This window comes from Ovis aries, chromosome 17 (assembly GCF_016772045.2).
Source record: "Ovis aries strain OAR_USU_Benz2616 breed Rambouillet chromosome 17, ARS-UI_Ramb_v3.0, whole genome shotgun sequence".
Taxonomy (NCBI): domain Eukaryota; kingdom Metazoa; phylum Chordata; class Mammalia; order Artiodactyla; family Bovidae; genus Ovis; species Ovis aries.
This window is the reverse complement of record NC_056070.1, coordinates 52,091,176-52,114,716: the sequence shown is the minus strand read 5'-3', so window position 1 is coordinate 52,114,716 and position 23,541 is coordinate 52,091,176. Positions and strand designations below refer to the sequence as shown.

The window sequence follows — 23,541 nt, the reverse complement described above, 5'->3', positions numbered from 1 at the left end:
CCCAGGAAGTGCCCTGGAAACCTTCCTCCATGAGGTGGAGGGTGCTGGTAGTGGAGTTTCAGCTCTGTAAGCTGCAGGCTCCGCTAATCGTGTCCCTTCCTGCCACGTGGTTAGGTGGGCGCCATAATCATCACACCCACGCGAGAGCTGGCTGTTCAGATAGAGGAGGTCCTGTCTCATTTCACGAAGCCCTTCCCACAGTTTAGGTAAGTTGGGGGCAGAGTCCCAAACTTTCAGCCACGGGCTGCAATTCCTCCTGACCTCAGAGACCCTTCTCTCGTTTCAGCCAGATTCTCTGGATTGGAGGCAGGAATCCTGGAGAAGATGTCGCCAGATTTAAGGAGCTTGGGTGAGTTGCCTTGCTGCTTTGCTTGCTCTTGACATTGAACTTGATGCATGATCAAGACCTAACTGGAAACGTCCCCTTCAGTCACTCCCCTCCCTACAAAAAGTTTGTTCTTCCTGCCAACCTCCCATTTTGCTCACTGGTTAATGGTCTTGTCTCTCCCGAGGCGGTCCCTGACCTCGCCTTGAGCCCCAGATAATCCACTTGTCTCCCTGGCATCTGACTGGCATCTCACAGCTTTTGGGAAACATCTAAAACAAGAGCTTGGAATTTTCATCCCTAGACTCGTACCTCATGTGGAGTTTCCTGTTCATCTTTTCCCCTGTGTGCCTCTCCTGAGGTCAGGGAGTCAGCCTTGACTTCTCACCGTCCCCACATCCCTCCTCTCAGTTAGTCATCACCAGATCCTTGGCATTTTCTCTCTGAAGCACATCTCTTAACTGGTCAACTTTCCCATCACCAGCTCTTCTGCTCGTTTCTCCCCTGAACTCCAGTAACTGCTCTTTCTTTCTCTCCTGTGTTTCTTTACCTTTGAAAAAATTAATTGTTTGTTATTTATTTCTGGCTGCTTGGGATCTTGCAGCACACAGGCTCTCTAGCTGTGGTTCGAGGGCTCAGCTTTCCCGCTGGCATGTGGGATCTTAGTTCCCCAACCAGGAATTGAACCCATGTTTCCTGGGTTGCATGGTGGATTCTTAACCATGGACCCCCAGGGAAGTCCATCTGCTGTATGTCTCTATTGTTAGCCCTGGTTATCCACTCTCCATGTAGCCACCAGAGTGCCAGCCAGGTCGTGTCCCTCACTGAAAGCGCTTCAGCGGCCCCTGCTGGCCCTTAGGATGGGTCCTGATGTAGGTGTGGGCACTCTGTGCTGCCGCGGTCTTCCAGTCCGCCCTGCTGTTATGGTGAGCTGGCTTCTCCCAGCTATTGTACGAGCCCGGCTCCTTTGCATCCCCAGGCGGCTCATGAAAGTCAGGGTGTTAGTTAGTTAGTTAGTTAGTCAGAGTCAGTTAGTCTCTGCCGCATTTTACCTTCAGGGCCTAACAAGGAGGAGAGCATACAGCAGGTGTTTACTAAACATTCAGAATAAACATTTGAATACACGATGGCAGTCAGCCTGTGGCATTTTATTGTCCCACTATGAATAATAGTTTGTAATAAGCAGTGATAGATTTTGTGCCCAGTTTGTCAGTGAATTCTTGATAAAGAAAACTTTTCTGAGTGCTCGCTGTGTCCAGCTACAGTGGGAGATGCTTTGCAGCGGGGGTCACAAACTCGAGTTCCTACAGGAGTCGGAGGAAAATATAAACCTGTGAAGTGGGGCTGGGTGGGGTTGGGAGAAACTGGCTAGTTTATGCCTGAATACTCATCTCCAGTTGACATATTGCTACAGGACTCTGTATTGCCAGACCCAGTCTGTGGGAGGGGCACATTTGGCTTTCAGTCTAACCAGTTTGTGATCTTTACATAAAATTGTCTCTAGTTCTGTTGACATTCACATTTTATAGATGAGTGACCTGGGGCCTAAAGCAATCGAATAAAGACAGGGTCCTTTCAGTAAAGGCCCGGATAGTAATTATTTTAGCTTCGTCAGTCACACAGTCTGGGTCATTACAGCTCCCCTCTGCTGTTAGCGTGTGAAAGCCTCCAGAGGCAACCCATGAATGAAGGAGGATATGGAGTGACGTGCCAGTAAAATGTCATAGAAACAGTGGAGGCCAGATTTGGCCAAAGGGCGTTTGCTGAGCCCTGCCCTCAATCTCAGCCTGGAACTCAGACCTGTCTCCTCATGGTACAGCCTTCTCCTCCCACTGTGGAGGAGTGGGATTTGGATGACGTCTGTGGGATTTAGATGACGTTTTTGGAAGGATAGGGCTTCCCAGGTGACACAGTGTTAAAGAATCCACCTGCCAGTGCAGAAGGTGCAGGAGACTGGGGTTCGATCCCTGGGTGGGAAGATCCCCTGGAGAAGGGAATGGCAACCCACTCCAGTATTCTTGCCTGGGGAATCCCATGGACAGAGGAGCCTGGTAGGCTGTAATTCATGGGATCGTAAAAGAGTGGGACACTACTGAGCCGTCATGCACGGGGGGATACATCAGTTGTGTTTGGAATCACAAAGGTCCCTGAGATTCACTGAGTGCAATAAATGTTAACTTTCTTTTCCTAGTGGGAACATCATTGTGGCAACCCCAGGCCGCCTGGAGGACATGTTCCGAAGGAAGGCTGAGGGCCTCGATCTGGCGAGCTGCGTGAGGTCCCTGGAGGTCCTGGTATTGGATGAAGCAGACAGGCTTCTGGACATGGGTTTCGAGACAAGGTACTGAAGTTTGGACTTAATGGATGTTGGGTGACACAGGGTGGAAAGGACCCCAAGGTGGAATTCCTTTATCACTTGGTGACTATATCTCTTGTTAGCTGCAAGTGAATTTCATATCACTAGGTTGTTTGATCCATCAAATTCTCCCACACTGTTTAAATTTCAGTTGTTCTTTGATGCATTTTCCTTCATGGCTCTTTAAAAGTTTTTGTGTGTTTTAAAGAATTAAATAGCTTTATTGGGATCCAATTCATATGTTACACAGTTTGCTCAATTAAATAGTGTGCAGCTCAATAGTTTTTAGTCTCAAAAAGTTTTGTTTTAATTTCACTCTTTTAATTGTCCTCCCATTATAAGAGTTCACGTATATGTTTATATTGAAGAAACGTTGGGAAAATAAGAGTATAAAGAAGAAATAGAGATCACCCATAGTCTCATCTTCCAGTAATAGCTACTGCAAATATTGTTATGGTTTCCAGTCTTTTAAAATACCTGTTTAGTATCATAAAACACCCTTTGTTCCTTATGCTGATAAGTAAGGGGTTAAAATGAGCCCTTCTCTTTTTAGCATAAACACCATCCTGGAGTTTTTGCCCAAGCAGAGGAGAACGGGCCTTTTCTCGGCCACTCAGACCCAGGAGGTGGAGAACCTGGTGAGAGCTGGCCTGCGGAACCCCGTGCGCATCTCGGTGAAGGAGAAGGGCGTGGCGGCCAGCAGCACCCAGAAGACCCCTTCCCGCCTGGAAAACCACTACATGGTGAGCATGCGCCGACCCCTGCCAGCCAGTGATGACGAGGGCTGTGGTTCACAGTGATGTTTACCGAGATTGAAATTTGCCAACAATGGTTCTAAGCGTTCTCACAAAAATTCAAAAGGTGAAGTGAAGTGATAGGTGTATTAACTTGATTATGACAGTCATTTCACTGTGTGTATGTATGTTAAGTCATCACATCGTACACCTTAAACGTATATTACTACATGTATATATTTTTACTATATAAATGTGCTTAAATATACAATTTTTATTTGCCAATTGTACCTCAGTAAACCTGGAAAAAAGTAGAACCAGTATTGTTAGTCAAAGCAGTTTACTGAAAAAATTACCAGTTTTTTTTGACTCGTACTACTTTCAATAAGCTTAATTCCATTTTTCTTTGAAATGATCAGCTATAAGAATTGTTTGAACAGCTTATTAGATTTTTAAGTAAGTTTTTACTTAATTGAAAAATGATTTTCAAGTGCTTTTTTCTTAACTTTCACTGTCTGTATGTTTTATCAATATGATGATACACCATGTTCCCACTAATATATGTTAACTCTTAGCAGTTAAAACAAAAAGCAAGCAAAAATTAATAATGATGAGTGCTCTGTGGATTAGCTTTCAGTTTTCTAGGTAACTGAGTCTGTAAAATGATACCCTGAGGCACATTTGCAAGTGCAGCATTTGGGGCACGGCAGGGATACATGGTATGTGTGATGATACTTATCATTCAGCAAGTAAATGAATAAGTAAGTTAACATGGGCATAACTGTGTTTTAAGCATACTCCCCAGGGATGGTGTCCTTGGGCCTCCTACCCCCAAGTGATCAAACTTTTTGACATGTGCATGGGGTGTGCTGGGTACAGGCATGGGACACACTGGGTTCCTGGGCCGTCAGTATGAGCCTGAGTTAGAGAAGGGCACAGCCAGACAAGCAGCTCAAACACAAAATCTAATGATAGACTCTCTGAAGGAGCCTTTTTGGGTGACAGTGTTCCGCTCTGGAACCTAAATGTTTGGTGTGTTTATTTTGCAGCTGAGAGTTGCTCAGTTCTTCCCTGGTGGCTCAGATGGAAAAGCGCCTGCCTGCAATGTGGGAGACCCAGGTTCAATCCCTGGGTCGGGAAGATCCCCTGGAGAAGGAAATGGCAACCCACTCCAGTACTCTTGCCTTGAAAATCCCATGGACGGAGGAGCCCGGCAGGCTACAGTCCATGGGGTCACAAAGAGTTGGACGTGACTGAGCAACTTCACTTTCACTTTCTTTCAATTTGTAGCAGTAAATCCTAGCTGCTGCTGCCCTTCCTCACCAGGCAACGGGAGGGCTTTTTGGAATGTGATTGCTAGTAGTGAGTCCCCTCCTTTTGTCCTCTCTGGTCACTGGCTCAAGCCAGGAGGCATCTAGAGGATGGTCAGCCAGGGTAGCCAGGCCAGTGTCCCTGCTTGACAGGGCACCTCTATATCGTCAGCCAGGGAACAGCGTTTTTCTTTTGGCCAGGGGGGCTCCCCAGCTCCTGAGCACGGTGACGTGTTTGCAAAGAAAGTGGGCCATTTCCAAACCAGTTTCCCTGGTGCTGTGGACTGTAAGGGCGAGGAGGTTGCCGTTCATTGTGTCAGTTCTTGGAGGGTCTGGGGGTAGGCGGGTCAAGGCAAAAGAGTTTGCAAATCAGAAAACTGCCTCTGGTGCAGCTGTCAGGAGGATGTTTTTGAAATCAGACCGGGGGTATTAGACTTGGTGCTGCTGTTTCCGCTTGCAGCCAGGCTGGTAAAGTTGGGCAGCCGGCTCTTCCTATGGGAGAGAGGAGGCTGTGGACGGTGAGGTGGTTAAGAGCAGAGGCACAAGGGCACGGCCACCCCGGTGCGCAGCTCGGCTTTGTCCCTTCCTAACCGAACCAGGTGGACTGACAGTTCATCACCAGTAAAATAGGGGCTCAGGGAGCACCCACTTCATAGGGTTGCTGTGAGGGTTGGTTTATTAAAACACATGAAGGTTTTAGGCCAATGCTTAGTACATACTAATAAATTAGCTTTGGAACCCACTGTGGCTGCTGTTGCATTCTGCTCTTTTGCATTCATTTAAGCAACTGCATTTAGAAATGTCCGAGTGTGTGAGAAAGAAATTCCAAATTGAGGATTTGGTTTTAATATTAATAAAAATAGGGGGAAATGCATTCAGGTGGATTTACATGTCTTTAATTTGGGAGCCTGAAAGGAGCTCCAGTCTGTCTCCATGGAGGTCTGTGAGGTAATTCTGTGCAGTCCGTTCTGGGAATCTGTATTCATCTCAGAGCAGTGATTTCTGAACATGGCCGTGCCTCAGAATCTCACGGGCGCTGTTAAATAATACTGACCCTTGGGTCCAATTCCAGAGCTGCGATCTGTGGTCTTCAGGCTGTATCTGAGGACCTGTATTGTATATTGTAAAGCCCTCCCCTGGAGATGGTGTCACGGCTGGCATGGTGCGGTTGGCATGTTGGGGTTTGGGAGGTACTTACTGCACTGAGTGACTCGCTGTCCTCAGTTACATGATTATGTGATATAACATGTGACAGCAGCAGGGGCTGATGTTCTGAGCTCAGTGGACTGAGTAACATCCTGGTGGAAGTCTTCCTCTTCATGGAGGCAGTTAGAGTCCTTAAAATTTAAGGCCCAAACTGAAAATAGTTGTGGGGTTGTTTTTATTGTCAGCAAATTTGTCTTTATCGGTTTTCCTTTTTATTTCGCAGGTCTGTAAGGCAGATGAGAAATTTAATCAGCTGGTACATTTTCTTCGAAACCATAAGCAGGAGAAACATCTGGTCTTCTTCAGGTAATCCTTCTGGGGTTCAATGTGCATGTGCGTGTAGTCTTCAGTTTTGGAATTCCTTTTAGGTTGCTTCTCTGTTAGAAGTGTGTTTAACTGCAAGTGGCTGAAAACCCAACTTCTGCAGCTCAAGCAGGAAGGGTTTATTTTTCTCCTGTAAAAAGGAGTCCAGAGGTAGGCAGTTCCTAACATTGGTTTCTGTCTCAGCAACATCAAGGCCAGTGTTTCTGTGAGTGTCTTGGCCTTTCCTTCTTGTAGGTCAGCTCTAGTTTTGAGATGACCGCTTTGACCCCCCCTGTCACATCTGTACCGGAAGCAGATAAAAGAGGAAAGGCAGGGGGAAGGGCAGTACTTACTATGTTTGACTCTTAATCAGAAAAGCAAAAGGCTTTCCCAGACAACACCTGCCCCTGACCCTGGCTGATTTCTGCTTTCATTGCATGAGCCAAAGATGGGTCACCTGGCAGCCCCTCACTGTGAGAGGTGGATAAATGAGTGGGTAGCTGTCCCAGCCTCTGCAGTAGCGGGAGATGAGGGAGGAAGTGGTTGGGATGCTGTTTAATCAGCCAGCCTAGTGTCTGCCATGCTGGGGTATGTCCTGTTGTCAGAGTGCATGCATTCTTGGGCTGTTTTTTCCTCCATATGTACCCACAGTGGTGTGTTTTGGCATACCCAAAGGATTTCATGTTTCTTTTCCATCCATCATTTCACCTGCAGTAACTATATTGACCCATAGTTAGAAATACAACCTGGTTCTCTTTCTCTGTCTCACACACACGCACACACACAATTGAAACAAGGATTTCACAGAACTGCACTTGACTAGGTGGGAGGCATTCTGATGCTTTCTTTTCTGTTCTGCTCTGATGCTGGTTCAGACTCACTAAATTGATTTTAGGACCCACCAGATTACTTTCAAGATCTGTGGGTTGTGGCCCTTGGTGTGTAAAAACTGCATCCTTATATATGATGTGACTCGTGGAAAACTGGGGAACCCGGCAGCGGTCACTAGGCACGGATCTTTAAACATTTTTTATTTTGGCTGTGTTGGGTCTTTGTTACAGCACATGGCCTTTCTTTAGTTGCGGCAGGCAGGCTTCTCTTATTGTGGTGCAAGGGCTCAGTTGCCCCACGGCATGTGGAATCTTAGTTCTTGGACTAGGGATCAAAGCCCCTGTCCCCTCCCCCAGCACCTGCGCCTGTGTGGAATACTACGGAAAGGCTCTGGAGGCCCTGGTGAAGGGTGTGAAGATTATGTGCATTCACGGAAAGATGAAATACAAGCGCAATAAGATCTTCATGGAGTTTCGCAAATTGCAGAGGTGGGTTGGCTTCCCTGGAGATGGCAGATCTCCAGCCTCTCTGCTCTTCTGCAGGTTGCTCTGCCTCTAGATCTTGTGTGTTGGAACCCTCTTCCTTCTCTAACCCGGTTATCACGTCTTCTCCCCCTGCCCTGAGCCCGTTACGCTTTGCTGCACTGACTTCCTTGTCAACTTGCCTGCTCAGTTGTAAGCTCCATAAGAACGGGAACCTATGTGGTATGTTCATTCTTGGATTCCCCACTATCTGGCCCAGGTCTGGCCCAGGGTTTGGTAAGCTGTTTGTTGAATCAATGGATGGACAGAGCGGATGGGAGAAACCCACTGAAGGTTCCAGGTTGACTACACTATAGGAAAGCTGTGTCTCTGGAGACTGTAACTTGACTTTGTTTGTGCATAGATATACTTTTCTGTTTTTCTTGATCACTGAAAAGATCAGTGATCTTATTGATTCTGGCTATATTAAAAACAATCTTTTAGGCAAAGTGATAGACTTGATGATTACACCTCAGTATGAGAGGGAAAATTTCTTTTTTTTTTTAATGGCTGCAGAGGATTAGACCATATAGTGTTTTTGTTTTTTTTTCTTCCCCAATCGAAATATGCTAGTTAAAAAGTCTTTTCATTATTTTTCATCCATCTTTTCATTATCTCCCCACCTCTTTACAAATTTCACTGAGAACTTGTGAAGGCCTAGAGATTCTTAGGAAGAAAAATCAAAATGTTATTACTATATATTTGCTTCCATGAGATTCTGCAATCTGTTTTTACTGTCATCATCTTCAAATTAGTAACAACTGCTTGATGGTGGGGAAATGGTGGTCTCCTTACTCAGCTGGTGTTTTCTTATTTTCTAGTGGGATTTTAGTGTGCACTGACGTGATGGCCCGAGGAATAGATATTCCTGAAGTAAACTGGGTCTTGCAGTATGATCCTCCCAGTAATGCCAGGTACAGAGAACGTTACTTGCTCTGTCTAGGAATCTAGTCTAACGAAACAGGAATCGTGAGGAAGGTAAACATAATGATGGTTGTCAAAACATGAAATAGCAAAAGTCGGGGAACTGGTGCGTCATCACTGATAGGTCAGTAGTGATGCTGTATTGTATTTTCAGATACCTTTTAAAAGTTCTTGCAGAAATGCACATGAATAGAGTGTTTAAAGGAAAAATATACTGCTGCTGCTGCTGAGTCGCTTCAGTCGTGTCTGACTCTGTGCGACCCCATAGACGGCAGCCCACCAGGCTCCCCCGTCCCTGGGATTCTCCAGGCAAGAACACTGGAGTGGGTTGCCATTTCCTTCTCCAATGCATAAAAGTGAAAGTGAAGTCGCTCAGTCGTGTCCGACTCTTAGCAACCCCATGGACTGCAGCCTACCAGGCTCCTCCATCCATGGGATTTTCCAGGCAAGAGTACTGGAGTGGGGTGCCATCGCCTTCTCCTACATATGGAGATTTCAGTTATTCTGAGAGCAAGCATATATTTCTAGGAAATGCCTCCGAACATAGGAAAATGCCTGTAAATACAAACTCTTAAGCAATACTTGTTAATTCTGGGTGGAGTTAGGGGTTAGACTCAAATCACTTACATTTTCTCTTTTATATTACTTTTCATTGTTTCCCAAATTTTCCGCTGGGACCACGTCTTCCTACCTGTATCATCAGATGGGCATAAATTTACAAGTTTTATAGTTGACATTAAATGTCTAAGAGATTGCTCTCTGGTCTGCAGTGTGTATATTTAATCACCAGTTCTTCTCCAGCACTAGTAAGTGGCAGAGTTGGGACTGAGCCGTGGAGTCGGGCGGCTCCTGGTGTCATTTTAGGCGCGTCAGCTGCGTGGCCAGAGGCCAGTGCTCTGCTGAGCTGTCAGGTGGTGACTGTCCCCGCCCCGTGTCGTTCCAGTGCCTTCGTGCATCGCTGTGGCCGCACGGCCCGCATCGGTCATGGCGGCAGCGCACTCGTGTTTCTCCTTCCCATGGAAGAGTCGTATATCAACTTCCTTGCAATTAACCAAAAAGTAAGCTCTCTTCCTTTTTTCTGTGGAATTCCCAAAGCCAGGGTAGTTGGAAAAGTTCTTTTCCAGAAAGTGGTCCGGAATGTAGGTTGGGGCCGGGCTGGCGGTGTCAGTGTGGGAACCTGTCTGTAGCTTTATAAAAGGCTGTGGAGAGGCTCTGGGGTCCACTGCTGGCCCCAGCTGAGCGTCATTACTTGGGAGCACAGACCTATGTTACCATATTTTCCAACCAGAAATCAGGATTGTTATGTAAAATCTGATTTTAAACTTTGCTTTAGAAAATTTAAAATACTTTCTGGACCACGTCAAATACTTGGTTTGGATCTGGGCTTCAAAACCTCCACTGGATAAGATTAAAATGAGTGGTTTTGCCTTTGATTTTACTGGCACTGGCTCTGATGGGGTAGCCTTGGGCGGGAGGTGTTCCCAGCCAGAAGTGACGATGTGGTCCCTGTGCAGTGCCCCCTGCAGGAGATGAAACTCCAGAAGAACACAGCCGACCTCCTTCCAAAGCTCAAGGCCATGGCCCTGGCCGACAGAGCCGTGTTTGAGAAGGGCATGAAAGCTTTTGTGTCATACGTTCAGGCATACGCCAAGCATGAGTGCAACCTCATCTTCAGATTAAAGGGTAAGTTTGATTTGCTCACCATCTGAAACATTTGACGGTTTTTACAGGTATTACAAATATGAAGGGCTTTCCAGGTGGCGCTGGTGGTAAAGAACCTGCCTGCCAATGCTGGAGACATAAGAGACATGGGTTGGATCCCTGGGTTGGGAGCATCCCCTGGATGAGGAAATCACAACCTACTCCAGTATTCTTGCCTAGGGAATCACATGGACAGAGGAGCCTGGTAGGCTACAGTCCATAGAGTCACAGAGTTGGACACCACTTAGCAGCTGAGCACCTGTGTTGAGCACAAATATGAAACTGCTTTGTCTTAGGTCCATGTCAGGGTTAATGTTTTCCAAGCACTTAAAAGAAAGTCTTTCTGGGACTTGCCTTGCCTGGACTCTGAGCTTCCATTGCAGGGATTAAGGGTTCGATCCCTGGTCAGGGAACTAAGATCCTGCATGCTGTGTGGCATAGCCTCCCCAAAAATAAAAATAAGTCTTCCTTGGGTTTGACTAGGTACTGGCTGTGAGTATTCTTTTAGTAAAAATGTAATTATTTTAATTCTAATTAAAATGAGTCCATCAGATCACACAGAAAAAAATTACATTGCTGTGAATATTCTATTGGTTGATGCTTACAGTCCTGTTTTGGGTGTGCTAACTCTTGATGTTTTGGTTTAATCAGATCTTGATTTTGCTAGTCTTGCTCGAGGTTTTGCCCTGCTGAGGATGCCCAAAATGCCAGAGTTGAGAGGAAAGCAGTTTCCAGATTTCGTGCCTGTGGATGTCAACACAGATACCATCCCATTTAAAGACAAAATCAGAGAAAAGCAGAGGCAGAAGCAATTATTGGAGCAGCAGAGAAAAGAGAAAACAGAAAATGACGGCGGAAGAAAATTCATAAAAAATAAAGCTTGGTCAAAGCAGAAGGCCAAAAAGGAAAAGAAGAAAAAACTGAATGAAAAAAGGAGAAGGGAAGAGGTAAAGATGGCAATTTTTAAAATTAAATACTTAGAATTCTGAACAAATCTCACGGAAGTGTAGTATATTGTGCCTTTTAGTAGGAACTGCATAGGACTCCCAGATTTTCGTTCTCTCTTGGTGGCTTGGGTTGGGGAACATGCTGTTTGTGAAAGCTGATCTAAGAGCACGTAGTTCCCGACTGATTAAAAAGTGCTGGTTTGGGGCTTCTCTGGCGGTCCAGTGGTTAGGACTCTGCGCTTTCACGGCTGAGGCGCCCAGGTTCAGTCTCTGGTTGGGGAACTAGAATTCCACAAGCCTCCTACAGCGGCCAAAAAACCCCCCAAATTTTGCTGGTTTCACTTAGAACACTGTTGCTGAGAAATTCAGTAGCTTGTTGGTCTCTTGTGCACTCAGGGTTCTGATGTGGAGGATGAAGACATGGAGGAACTTCTGAATGACACAAGGCTCTTGAAAAAGTTAAAGAAAGGCAAAATTACTGAAGAGGAATTTGAGAAGGGGCTGTTGACAAGTGGCAAAAGGTCAACGAACAAAGCAGATTTGCAGATCTCAGATGTGGAAGATGATTGCTGATTCCCACCCCTCAGGTGAAACGCACAGGAGTGGGGAATGCGGGGAGCCGGCCCCCACTCGGCAGACAGCTCGAGCTTCCTTCTGTGGAACATCAGAACTTTCAGCAGCTGTCAGGGAGCTGCTGTTGCAGAAACGGCAGATGTGAGGGGTTTCGTGCTCGTGAGCATTTCACTAAAAACATACCAGCCTTGAAGTCTAAGAGAAGAAAACGTAAATTTACATAACTGTAAATAATAGATGTCAATATTTATTTTGATGGGTTACTTAAAGAGCTCATTTTATACTTATTAAAACTTATTTAATATAAAGCTACTGAAGTAGATTTGATTTAAGAGCTTTTAAAAGTTCCTCAGTGTTTCCCAGCTCCTTATCTCCTTTCCCTGGGTGTCTTTACCTCTGGACCCTCAGTTCTCTGTTTGATATATTGCACTGAACACCCACAAAGCCCGTAGTACCATTTTATTGGTGAGTATGTGAAAAAGCAGCAGCAAGTCATTCTGGGAAAGAAAATGATTACACCTCCTATTGAATAAACTGTAGTTCTAATTGACTGTGCCTTAAGTACGTGAAGGTGGCTGCCTAGTGTCTTTACCAAGATGGACGGTACATCTAGTGTCAGAGCCCTCTGGCTGGGCCGGGGTCAGCTTGAAGTGCAGTGCAACGCCATATCAAAATCTTCCATGTAATTTATTTGAAAAGATGCTGAGTTTGTTCCCAAGAACAATTTTAAAAAGCTGTTCAGGACCCAAATATGTTTCAAGTCACATCTTTTCCAGATATAGAATTTTAAGTTTGCAAATATTCTGGAAGGCGTCTTCATAACTGATGAGCCATGCAGGATACTCCGGCCAAAGAGGCCATTAATACCTGTTCTTGGGTTCTTGCAATAGTATCCACTCTCTTTGCCTTGATTCTTTTGTGGAGATGACAGCCCTCAGCTTGTCTTCACCGCTGGGAGCCTGAGTGTTGCCTGCCTTTTTCATCCAGCACTGCATGGAGCCTGGTCCTGGGCAGCTGCTGGTTACTGGAAGGGCACCTGGCTGTAGTTTGGACCGCTGCCCTCTCGGGCCTGCTTGTCTTTCATGGATGCTTTTGGCAAATCAGTCTAGAATGTGCGGAAGGTGAAGGGAGGGAGAGTGGGCACATCTTCATCCATCAGTCAAAGAGCCAATAATCTTATATTCCTGGAAACTGGACATGAATGAAAGTGTCTGGAAATATATGGAAACCATAAGAGCACAATTTAGGTTGGGCTTTAGAGGAACCATGAATGCATTTTAGATGGGACTGAAATGAATAAAAAATTTCCAAAGAGTTAGGATTTTAAGTCCTTAGTCCATAAAACTTCAGAAAAAACTATTCAGTTTTGGCCTGGCTCACTGAGGGGCCAAGAGACTACTCCCCATATCCGACGTCCAGCAGCAGGAAAGGACCCGGTGTTTACAGGTAGAGCTTGATGAGTTCGTCACTGACGGCCGAGGGCGTCAGCACCCCCAGGTCTGTAAACAGCAGCGTGATTAAGGAAGGGGAGGTGTAGTCGACCCACGGGTGCTCCTCTCTGAGGTCCTGTCCAGTCTGTACAGACTTCAGAGTATCCGCCTTGTACTGAGGAGACAGGAAGCCAACGTTAGTCTGCCCCACAGATTGAGGGCTCTGAACTGGTGAGGCCTTGGCCTGAGCAACTGAGGTGCTCCTGCCTGAAAGTGCCCGCTGGAAACGGGGAGGCCAACTGTGTTGCACACTGGCCAGGGGACTGAGTGTGGCTTGGGTCAGCCAGGTCATTAGAGAAAGCCTTAAGCCATGTGTCCCGTGAGTGTGCTGGAGTAACCCCTCCAGACCTCTGAAGACAACTGTTAGAGCATTTATAGAAAGCTAAATGCTAGGTGCTGTGCTAAATTCCATGGATTATCTCTGAAGCATCACAACCCCTGTACAGACAACTGAAGTTCATAAACCTTACAGTGAAAGGACCTGCCTAAGATCACATGGTTAATAGGTGATGGAGATGGCAGGTGAGCCCAGAGAGCTGACCCAAAACTTTATTTATTTTTTTGACCCAAAACTTTAGACTATTACCTACCTACTTTCCCTGCCTGCTTGGCCTGTATCTAGTGCTTAAGTGAGAGACAAAAGACAAATTCTGGGGACAAGTTAGACTGTTCAACAACCACCAATTTATCTTTGTATCCTGTATATTAGAAAAAATAGCAATGTGAAGTGAAAAACTTACTGGAACATTCTTAGCACTGCATTTTTTCAAAGGTTTCAGTTTAGACTCAAATACCCCTTATAATATGTAAAACTCTTGCCTTAAACTTATCTGGGACATCTTGCTGGTTTAGTGGGAAGAGTCGTACAAACTTGAAACTTTCCGCAACAACATAAAATGGCTTGTTCTGTGCTTTGGCGCACACGGCCATCTGGTTAGTTCCAATCTGGGAAGTCAAGAGAACAGTGGAGAAAGGTGAGATCTTATAGCACATCTGTAGTGGAAGCAACAGAAAGTCTATGAGTGAACGTAATACATGTACTTCTGGCTTTGGAATTAAAGAGGATCTTTTAAAAAAGAAAGCAACAGCTATTTCTCCCAAGATCTACAAATGGCCAATAAACACACGAAAAGATGCTCAGGAGTCTTAGTCATTACAGAAACACAAGTCAAAACCACAATTAGACACTGCGTCACACCCACTAGGATTATTCATCACTAAGTCCTGTCCAACTCTTGTCTCCTAGCTTGCTCAAACTCATGTCCATTGAGTCGGTGATGCCATCCAACCATCTCATCCTCCGTTGTCCCCTTCTCCTCCTGCCTTCAATCTTTCCCAGCATCAGGGTCTTTTCCAATGAGTCGGCTCTACCCATCAGGTGGCCAAAGTATTGGAGCTTTAGCATCAATCCTTCCAATTAATATTCAGGGTTGATTTCCTTTAGGATTGACTGGTTTGATCTTGCTGTCCAAGGGACTCTCAAGAGTCTTCTCCAGCACCACAGTTTGAAAGCATCAGTTCTTTGGTACTCAGCCTTTGTGGTCCTATCTGTACATGACTACTGGAAAAACCACAGCTTTCACTATATGGACCTTTGTCAGCAAAGGGATGTCTCTGCTTTTAATATGCTGTCTACGTTTGTCATAGCGTTTCTTTTCAAGAGCAAGCGTCCTTTAATTTTGTGGCTACAAGTCACCATTTGCAGTGATTTTGGAGCCCAAGAAAATAAAATCTATCACTGTTTCCACTTTTCCCCCATCTATTTGCCATGAAGTGATGGGACCAGATGCCATGATCTTAATTTTCTGAAGGCTGAGTTTCAAGTTAGGATGATTATAATAAAAACAAAAAAGTACTGGCAAGGATATAGAGAAACTTTGAATCCTTATGTGTTTCTGATGGGAATGTAACATGATGCAGCTGCTGGGGAAAATAGTTTGGCAGTTCCTCAAAAAGCTAAACACAGAAATACCATATGACCCAGCAATTCCACTCTTAAGTATATACACTGAAGAATCGAGAACAGAAACTCAAATAAGTAATTGTACACCTATGTTATTAGCAGCATTAGTCATAACAGTCAGAAGGTATTCATCAACAGCTGAATGGATAGACACCTCTGGTCCAACCATTCATTGGTACATTATGCAGCCATACAAAGGAATGAAGCACTGATACCTGTACAGTATAAGTGAGCTTTGAAAACATGCCAAGCGAAATAAACCAAACTCAAAAAAAGATAATTGTGTGATTCCACTTACATAAGGTACCTAGAATGGGAAAAAATCATGGAGACAGAAAATAGCTTAGGGGATGGGGGAGAGAAAAAGAGTTTTGTGACAGTTCTTTTGAAAAGTTTTGAAGACAGTGGTTATGGCTGCGCAACAATGTGAGATGTAATTAATGACACTGAACTGTACACTTTGATTATGATGGCAAACTTTACGTTATTCATACTTTATCAAACACAACAGACTATCAGGAAGTCTCCATGTGAAGCAACAGATAAATTTTAAATATTATATTGATGTCAAATATGCTCCATTAAAAAGAAAAAACCCAATTCCAAGTAAAGGATGTTTAAATACGTTCTCCTAATCTACACAGATCAATCTCCAAAGCAGAAAGAAGTCTGACCAGAATCTGACTGACCCCACTGCAGTGGCTCAGGAACTGGGAAACCACTGGTGGAATCCTGAAGCTAAGCAGGGTTAGAGGAATGAACCATGACACACAACGTGGTTGGGTGTCCGAGGTCGTTAGTGGAGCTCCATGCCCTGAGTAAGGACCTGTGGAGAACTGATGCTCCTACCTTGTTAATGATTCCCCCGTTTTCAACAACTCCTTCAGCACCAACTATGACAAGATCCACTTTCTCCATAATGTAGCTACAGAAATGAAAAACAAATTTTTAATGCTCCCTTTCTTTGCTCTTGCAACATCACCTGCAAAGATTAATCCTCCCATTTTTAGCAAAGTGTGTTCCTCTCATAACTTTCTTCCAAAGAGCACTGAACACCCGAGACAGCCCCTGGCCCTGTTACTGGTTCTGCTACAGGGGCACCAAGACCCATTTTGATGACACCACGATAAGGTGTATAACTCATGCTGCCACCCAGTAGGCACACGCTTACACGTGCAGCTGAAGGAAGGATTTCATGACCCAGCATTTATCTTTACTGCATGTGGCACACTATTTTTCATTCTACATCAACACAAAAATTTAAAAACCTGATGTGATCTGAAGTTGGAAAAAAATGTTACGCCATTCAAGAATTTTGCAGGTAGGGTGGGGGCCAATTTACCTTTTAAAACGAGCAACTACTAGAATCCTTCAAAATGTTTACTCCCCCCCGCGCCCCCCCCTATTTTTTGGCCATAGTGTACAGCATGCAGGATCTTAGTTCCCAGATCAGGGACTGAACCCATGCCCATGCAGTGAAGTCACAGAACCGTAACCACTGGGCTGCCAGCGAAGGCCCCAAAATGTTTACTCTTAAACACATTCCTGGAGAAGGCAATGGCAACCCACTCCAGTACTCTTGCCTGGGAAATCCCATGGACGGAGGAGCCTGGTAGGCTGCAGTCCATGGCATCACAAAGAGTCAGACACGACTGAGGGACTTTGCTTTCACTTTTCACTTTTCATGCACTGGAAAAGGAAACAGCAGCCCACTCCAGTATTCTTGCCTGGAGAATCCCAGGGATGGGAGCCTGGTGGGCTGCCGTTTATGGGGTCGCAGAGTCAGACACAGCTGACGTGACTTAGCAGCAGCAAACACATTCCTAATTTCCTTAAGTATCTCTCTGTGTGTTTTCTTCCCAAGGGATTATTATTCCTGTTTTCTCTTATGAGCCATGCTGCCAATCCATGGAGCGTGTCACCTCAGCTTTAGGAGTGAAGTTGTACACAGGAGATGAAAAATTCTGGAGTGCCACCAACGACAACCCATGTCTTTAGATGAAGAGAGAGCACTGATTACAAATGCTGATCCAGTCACTGCACCTTGCTCTTAAAATGCACCATGAGGGGCTTCCCTGGTGGTCCTGTGGCTAAGATTCTGCATTCCCAATGCAGGGGGTCTGGGTTCCATCGCTGGTCAGGGAACTAGATCCCACATGCTGCAATTAAAGATCCTGGATGCCATAACTAAGACCTGACACAAATAAGTATTTTTTAAAAATGCACCATGACACCATGTATCCAGCTCTCCCCAGCATCCTACAGCCCTGTCTTGTGTGTACACATCCGGTTCTTATCATGAACACTTGCTGGTTTAGTGCCACGGTCAATTAGGAGGCAGGACGCTGCCCACTCTCGTTTTATGAATGAGACTGGGACCCTCCATCTGGAAACCCTGCTCCAAGCCAACCCTGGGAGTGGGTGGGTGAGGAAACGTAACCGTGATAGGGGAGCCGGGCGCTTACCCAACTGCAGCATCAAGGACCACAGTGACAGGGACGTTGAGGTGGCAGAGGGCTTTGGCCATCTTCTTACTGAAAGTAACATTTTGAGAATGTTAGAAAAAGTCCAAGAAAGTCCCTATCATAGAGACTGGTGGTCCAAGAAAGTCCCTATCATAGTCACTTAATTTGGACAATGATAAATCACATTAACTAGAAACTCAGTTAATTTTTTTTTTTAATGTGGACCATATTTGAAGTCTTAAGCCCACACTCCCTGCATTGGAAGCATGGAGTCTTAACTACTGGACCGCCAGGGAAGTCCCCTCAGTTAATGGACTAAGGGGCTGATCTCAAGATTCTGGACTAAGGAAGCATTTGGGTTCTTTAAAAGTATGTATTTTAGGAAAACTGTGCTCTTGGGGCTGTGCAGGGATATGTAAATTCAGAAAAAAAGGGGTTTTATTATGTTCTGGATACATAAGAAATGTAACTACCTATTCCTTGATATAAACCTTTCAGTTTATATCTGATTTAAGTACTAAATAAAACCCCTAGATGCTGTACTGTGACCTACTCCAAATTCATGGTGATTTTTCTTCCAGGAGCAGGGATGGGCAGTGTGAAAGGCAATGCTGATTGACAGACAAATCGGGGACTTCATCTGGCTCCTTTTACAATGGAGTCTCATCCTCAGTTTGCTCATTAAAGGGACTGCTGGGCACATGACCACATAGAAAGATACTTGCCCTGATAAGTCAGGCTGTGACTCTGTAATGTACACACTGAAACGCTTCTTGGCTGCCACGGCAGCTTCCAAGACTCTCAGGACCACTCTGGAGTAGGCGTGCGTTAATATTCTCTGTGGGTAGAGAAAGCTCCGTCATAAGTGTAAACTTCCAACAATCACTCAGACTCTCTGCCACTCCAATGTGTGTTCCTGGTACCCTAAAGCTGCTCTGTATACTTTCACACAAATCAATTGTAATCAGAAAGCAGATCCTTGACAATACACTGAATTTAAGCCCATATATTGATACTTTTTGTTTCTGCCACACCATGCTGCATGTGAGATCATAGTCCCCCAACCAGGGATCAAACCCTTGCCCCTTGCAAGGAAGCTTGGAGTCTTAACCACTGGATGGTCAGGAAGTCCCTATTGATACAATCTAAAAAAGTTTTCTGCCAGAGGAATATATCATGGGTCTCATCTTTTCATAGCAAGTACAGAAGTGGCATCTCCATGTGGTGGTACTCAGATACAAAAGCCTTTCTGTCTGAAGGCTGTTAGGTTCCTTTGGGTTGGTTTCCCTAATTCTAAGACCTAGCCTGCACACTTGGGCCTTCAAGCACCAGGCAGCTGGCATAAAGAGATGCAGAGGCTGGTGGGGCCAGCAGCAGAGTACGAAGGCTGACCTCCGGCTGTTGTCACATGGGGCCCACTGTTGCTGGATCCTCTGATTTTTCTAGAGGAGCTAAAATCCAGTATTTCAGTGTTGACTCATTTTTTAAAACTTTTATACAATTTGGGGATAAACACAACCCAACTATGGACTGGATACAATTTGCAGATACTTAGATGGAATCAAGATGTTCTAAGGAACAGAGTGCAGAGGACAGAGTAAAGCAAGATGGAGGGACCAGCTTCCTGGCTCCTTTCTGGGTCTTGCCTGAGAGCTTGTTAGAAATGCACGTTCTCAGGCCCCACTCGTCTCACTGAACTAGAATGTGCATTTTAATTTATATTTACAAATTTATATTAAAAAAAAATTTTGGCTGTGCTGCATGGCACAGGGGCATCCTAGTTCCCTGACCAGGGATTGAAAGCATGCCCCCTGCATTGGAAGTGCAAAGTTTTCACCCCTGGACTGCCAGAGAAGTCCCAGAATATGCACTTTAGAAGATCTCCAGGTGGTTCACCTGCATGCTTGAATTTAAGCCACTCTGCTCATAATTTACCCTAAATAGCACTGATGCAGGTGGTTACCACACATTAAACTCCACGAGGATGAATGAACCCTGTAGTCCAACTGCTGGGAAGGAGGAGGCCTCGGCGAGAAGCAGTCACCAGCTTGCCTCCACCTGGTCTCAGAATGGCTTTGTTTGAAGCTGGCTTTTGTACCAGTGCCAGTGGCATCTATTACATCATTTATTTAATAACATAATTCAGAGGCCGGGAAGGGAGTAATAAAACAGAGGACAAGATTTCAGAGTCCAGATGCAAGTAAATACTTTTACAATCGGTGGAGGCTTAGTTGGCAGAAAGGATATGTGCTGGTGGAAGAGACGTCATAAAAGTTTCATGACCCCTTTGCTGGGAGACTGACTTAATGTGGTGCTCCTGTCTTTCCTCACTTAGGTTATCAACACCTGGCAGCTTTGCATCTCTGTGACAGCATTTGGAATGACGATGAAGAAATCTCAATCCAGTGCTAACCTTCGGCAGGAAGAAAGTCAGGATGAACCAGTGACAAGAGCTGTGCTGATTTAATTCAGATCAGTTTAGTACATATCCATAAGAAAAAAACACTTCTTTAGTAAGACAGCTTATCAAATTGAGAATCATCCATGCTGTCCCAGGGTTTTCCTCTGCCTCTTTAAAATGACAACTGCCTATGATATAGCAGTAATCCTATACTAATCCTTACAGCAGCCCTATGAGTTAAGTACTATACTTATCCTTATTTGAAAAGATGAGTAAAGTACAGCACAGAGAGCTTAAGTAACTTGTCCAAGATCACACAGCAAGTAAGTGGCAGAGGCGGGATTTTACCCCAGGAGTCTGATGCCAAAGTCCTTGCTCCCGATCACCACCCACGATCATGACGTACTCACCGCCCCATCTTTGATGAAAGTATGGCACAGATCTGCAATTTTACTTCTTGACAGTGATATTCTCCTGAGGAAAATCTCTCCCCGCTCAATCATGATCTTTTTACATTTGGAGTAATCCTAGGGAAAAAAAAAAGAGCAACATGAGGGGAAGGGGAGGATCTAGGTCAAGCTGAGACTACTTGTGGCTAAACACAGAAGCAGAGTTGTGACCTGGGGAGGGCAGGGCTTACAGAGTATTCCAGGGAGGTAAGGCTGATGAAACGCAGGAAGAGCTCCCCGCCCGACGACACGGCCACGGAAGAGTCCACGCCACACAAGGTTTCTATGGCACTGGTGAGATTCGCCCTCAGGCCCTGGATTGTCTCTCCTGGAATGATCACATGAGCAACATGATGTTCATTTCAGTATCACAGCCCCTTGATGGGTCTTTGATTCATTCACTCATTCATTCATTCAGCCAGTGGACTGGGTGTAGGCTGTAGCCAGGCTCTCTGATGGCTCAGCAGATAAAGAATCCGCCTACAATGCAGATGTGGGTTTGATCCCTGGGTCAGGAAGATCCCCTGCAAAAGGAAATGGCAACTCACTCGAGTACTCTTGCCTGGGAAATTCCATGGACAGAGGAGCCTGGCGGGCTATGGTCCATGGGGTCACAAAGAGTTGGACACGACTGAAGCAACTGAGCACACACACTTCCTAGATGCCAGAGATAACATCGGTGAACATGACCAGCCCCTGTTCTGATGAAACTGCCTTTCCTTTCCTTTTCTCTTTTTCTTCTTGGTTGTGCTGCCTGGCTTGCAGGATCTTAGTTCCCCTGATCCCCTTGGCAGTGAAGTGCAGAGTCCTGATCAATGGACTGCCAGGGAATTTCCAGGACTCTCCTTCTACTGGGAGAGGTAGACAGTAAACAAGCACACAAAGAAATAAACAAGTTATTCAGATTGAACTGAGGACAGAAAAAAGCAGAATGATGCAAAAGGTGGAACTACTTCAGACAAGAGTTAACAGGGGATGATCTCTTGGAATGCGGGCCTTTTAAACAGAGACCTGAGTAAGAAAGTATCCAGCTGAGTAAAGATGCAGTGGGCAAAGCCTCAGATGCAGACTATACCAACACAAAGGCCCAAGATGGGAATAAAATTGGTATGAGAAAGGCCAGAGTGAAGCACAGTTCAGCGAGGGACAGCATGGAAGGAAATTAAGTAGTGACAGAAGAGGTCTGCAGGGTGGTGCAGGTAAGGCTTAGATGTTTGGATATTAGTATAAGAATAATGGGAAGATGCTGGAGGTTGTCTTAGAGACATGCATCTCTAGGTCAGCCCTTTAAATTAAAGAATAATTTATTATTTTTATTATTATTTTGTTTATACCCAGATGTTTACATTTGGGATGACTGAATTCGCAGTGCTCACAATGATGATATTAAAGCTAGAATTTATACTAGAACATTCTCTATAGCAACTGCAAAGAATCTGTCACAAGACAGAAGGTTAATAAACACTTGTAAAGCTGAACGATTGCTATAATTTAAGCTTCACAGTTAACCTGGCATAATATGGTCCTTCTTGATTCAAAGTACGCTTCAGAGGCTTCCCTGGCAGTCCAGTGGTTAAAGACTTCGCCTTCCAGTGCAGGGGGTGCTGGTTATCAAACAGCGCCCTGGTTGGGGAGCTAAGATCCTGTATGCTACACAGCCAAAAAACCAACACATAAAACAGAAGCAACATGATAACAAATAAAGACCTTAAAAAAAATGGTTCACATAAAAAAAAATTAAAAAAAAGAGACCCATTTGAGGGCTCTCTCCAAGTTGAAAGGACTGAAATGAAGGGAGAAACTGAGCTTGAGGCTGTATTACCTTATATCAGCACACATCCATCTCTCACTTTCTACAATTTTAACAGTTACAAGCAGACTTTCCTAACACCTGGAACAATGGAGGCAGACCCCCTTTACCTGTATCTCTTCTCAAGTACTCCAGTAAAGTCCGGATGGCAGCTACTGCTGAGGCCATGTCAGGATCTTCTTTTATCTGAGACTTAAAGTATTCGATTAACTCTGGGAAGGGAGAAAAAAGTGATTCAGCGAATTCATTTAGCAGGAGAGACAATCACAGAGCTTATCAATGACTGCTCACTTTAAAAAGCAAACTAATTTAAAAAATAGTTCCTTTGCAGGGTGTTTGGCTTCAGGGACACAGAAAATGTTGATGGGAATAGAGATGACATCACTTTACTATTTGCAAGCTCTTTCTCATTTTGAAAAATCTAGCCCATGTAATATGGAATAAAATTTAAGCTCCACCAAATGATAGTGAAAGGTCATTCTCACCCTTATTCTTGACCCCAAGTCTGCAAAAAATCCCAGAGCCAACCTGCTTACTGATTTCTCCTGCACCCCTCCAGACAGTCTATGCCAAGTCAAGCCTATTCACCTACATATATATGAATGTGATGTAGAAGTCTACTCTGCTTTTTTACATGAAAGGTACTATATACATATTAGTTTGCCCTTGTTCTTAATAAAACAGCTTGATAACCACTCTAGACAGGCACATCAAATACGCCTTTCTTTTGATTCTGGTACCAGATTCAACAGGGCAGGTTCAGGGAGTCTTACTCATAATTCACATATGAAGAAATCAAGACTTCGAAGACCTGCACATTCGTCCGAAATCTCACGTTTTTTGGAAGGCACTGGAAAGCGTGGGCAGAAGGGATGTCTGGGGATACACCCAAGACCCATTCCCTGGATACACGAGCAGCGAGAGGGTTTTAGTTGTGACTAGAGGGACCACATCCGACCAAACCGCCTGAGCTTGAAAACTGACGGAGCCCAGTCTGGGCGTGTGAGGTGGAGGGATCCCTGCGAGGCTCCGTTCTAGGCCCAGCAGGCCCGACGCGTCCCAATTTACCCTTGTTGTCCATGGTGCACTCTGGACCGCGGAGCCTGAGAGGCCCAGAGCCGCACGAGACGCCTGGACTGGTCCCGCCGCCGCGCGGACTCCACACCACACTGACTGACAGCGCGCAGCCACGCTCTACACTCCACTTCCGGCGCTTTGGGGGCGGGGCTGTG

At 45.2% G+C, this 23,541-nt stretch overlaps 2 protein-coding genes across 5 annotated transcripts in view; one reads left to right on the top strand and one right to left on the bottom strand.

Annotated features, from left to right (window-relative positions):
- DDX55 (DEAD-box helicase 55) overlaps positions 1-12,039 on the top strand; it is a 16,749-nt gene extending 4,710 nt beyond the window's left edge. For 2 of the 3 annotated variants that reach the window (XM_042234557.2, XM_004017319.6), the window contains 11 exons: positions 115-206; positions 287-349; positions 2,517-2,666; positions 3,235-3,424; positions 6,155-6,237; positions 7,422-7,553; positions 8,408-8,500; positions 9,454-9,568; positions 10,025-10,193; positions 10,863-11,158; positions 11,555-12,039. In XM_042234557.2, coding sequence (XP_042090491.1) covers positions 115-206; positions 287-349; positions 2,517-2,666; positions 3,235-3,424; positions 6,155-6,237; positions 7,422-7,553; positions 8,408-8,500; positions 9,454-9,568; positions 10,025-10,193; positions 10,863-11,158; positions 11,555-11,731 — 1,560 coding nt within the window. In that variant the 3' untranslated portion in view covers positions 11,732-12,039. The remainder of the gene's footprint in view (positions 1-114; positions 207-286; positions 350-2,516; positions 2,667-3,234; positions 3,425-6,154; positions 6,238-7,421; positions 7,554-8,407; positions 8,501-9,453; positions 9,569-10,024; positions 10,194-10,862; positions 11,159-11,554) is intronic. The other variant, XM_012097695.5, reaches the window with a different exon arrangement.
- EIF2B1 (eukaryotic translation initiation factor 2B subunit alpha) lies at positions 10,714-23,518 on the bottom strand. Of its 2 annotated transcripts, none has more exons than XM_060401100.1 (9): positions 23,378-23,518; positions 22,420-22,521; positions 20,691-20,827; positions 20,461-20,577; positions 18,371-18,487; positions 17,650-17,714; positions 16,034-16,109; positions 14,041-14,166; positions 10,714-13,336 (listed from the first exon to the last, which is right to left on the bottom strand). In XM_060401100.1, the coding sequence occupies exons 1-9, from the start codon at positions 23,388-23,390 to the stop codon at positions 13,172-13,174; spliced, it is 918 nt and encodes a 305-aa protein (XP_060257083.1). In that variant the 5' UTR covers positions 23,391-23,518; the 3' UTR covers positions 10,714-13,171. The 2 variants fall into 2 exon arrangements, with proteins under 2 accessions (XP_060257083.1, XP_011953084.1); XM_012097694.4 differs by having other exon boundaries at positions 17,650-17,718; positions 18,375-18,487.
- Between the last annotated feature and the right edge of the window lie 23 nt (positions 23,519-23,541).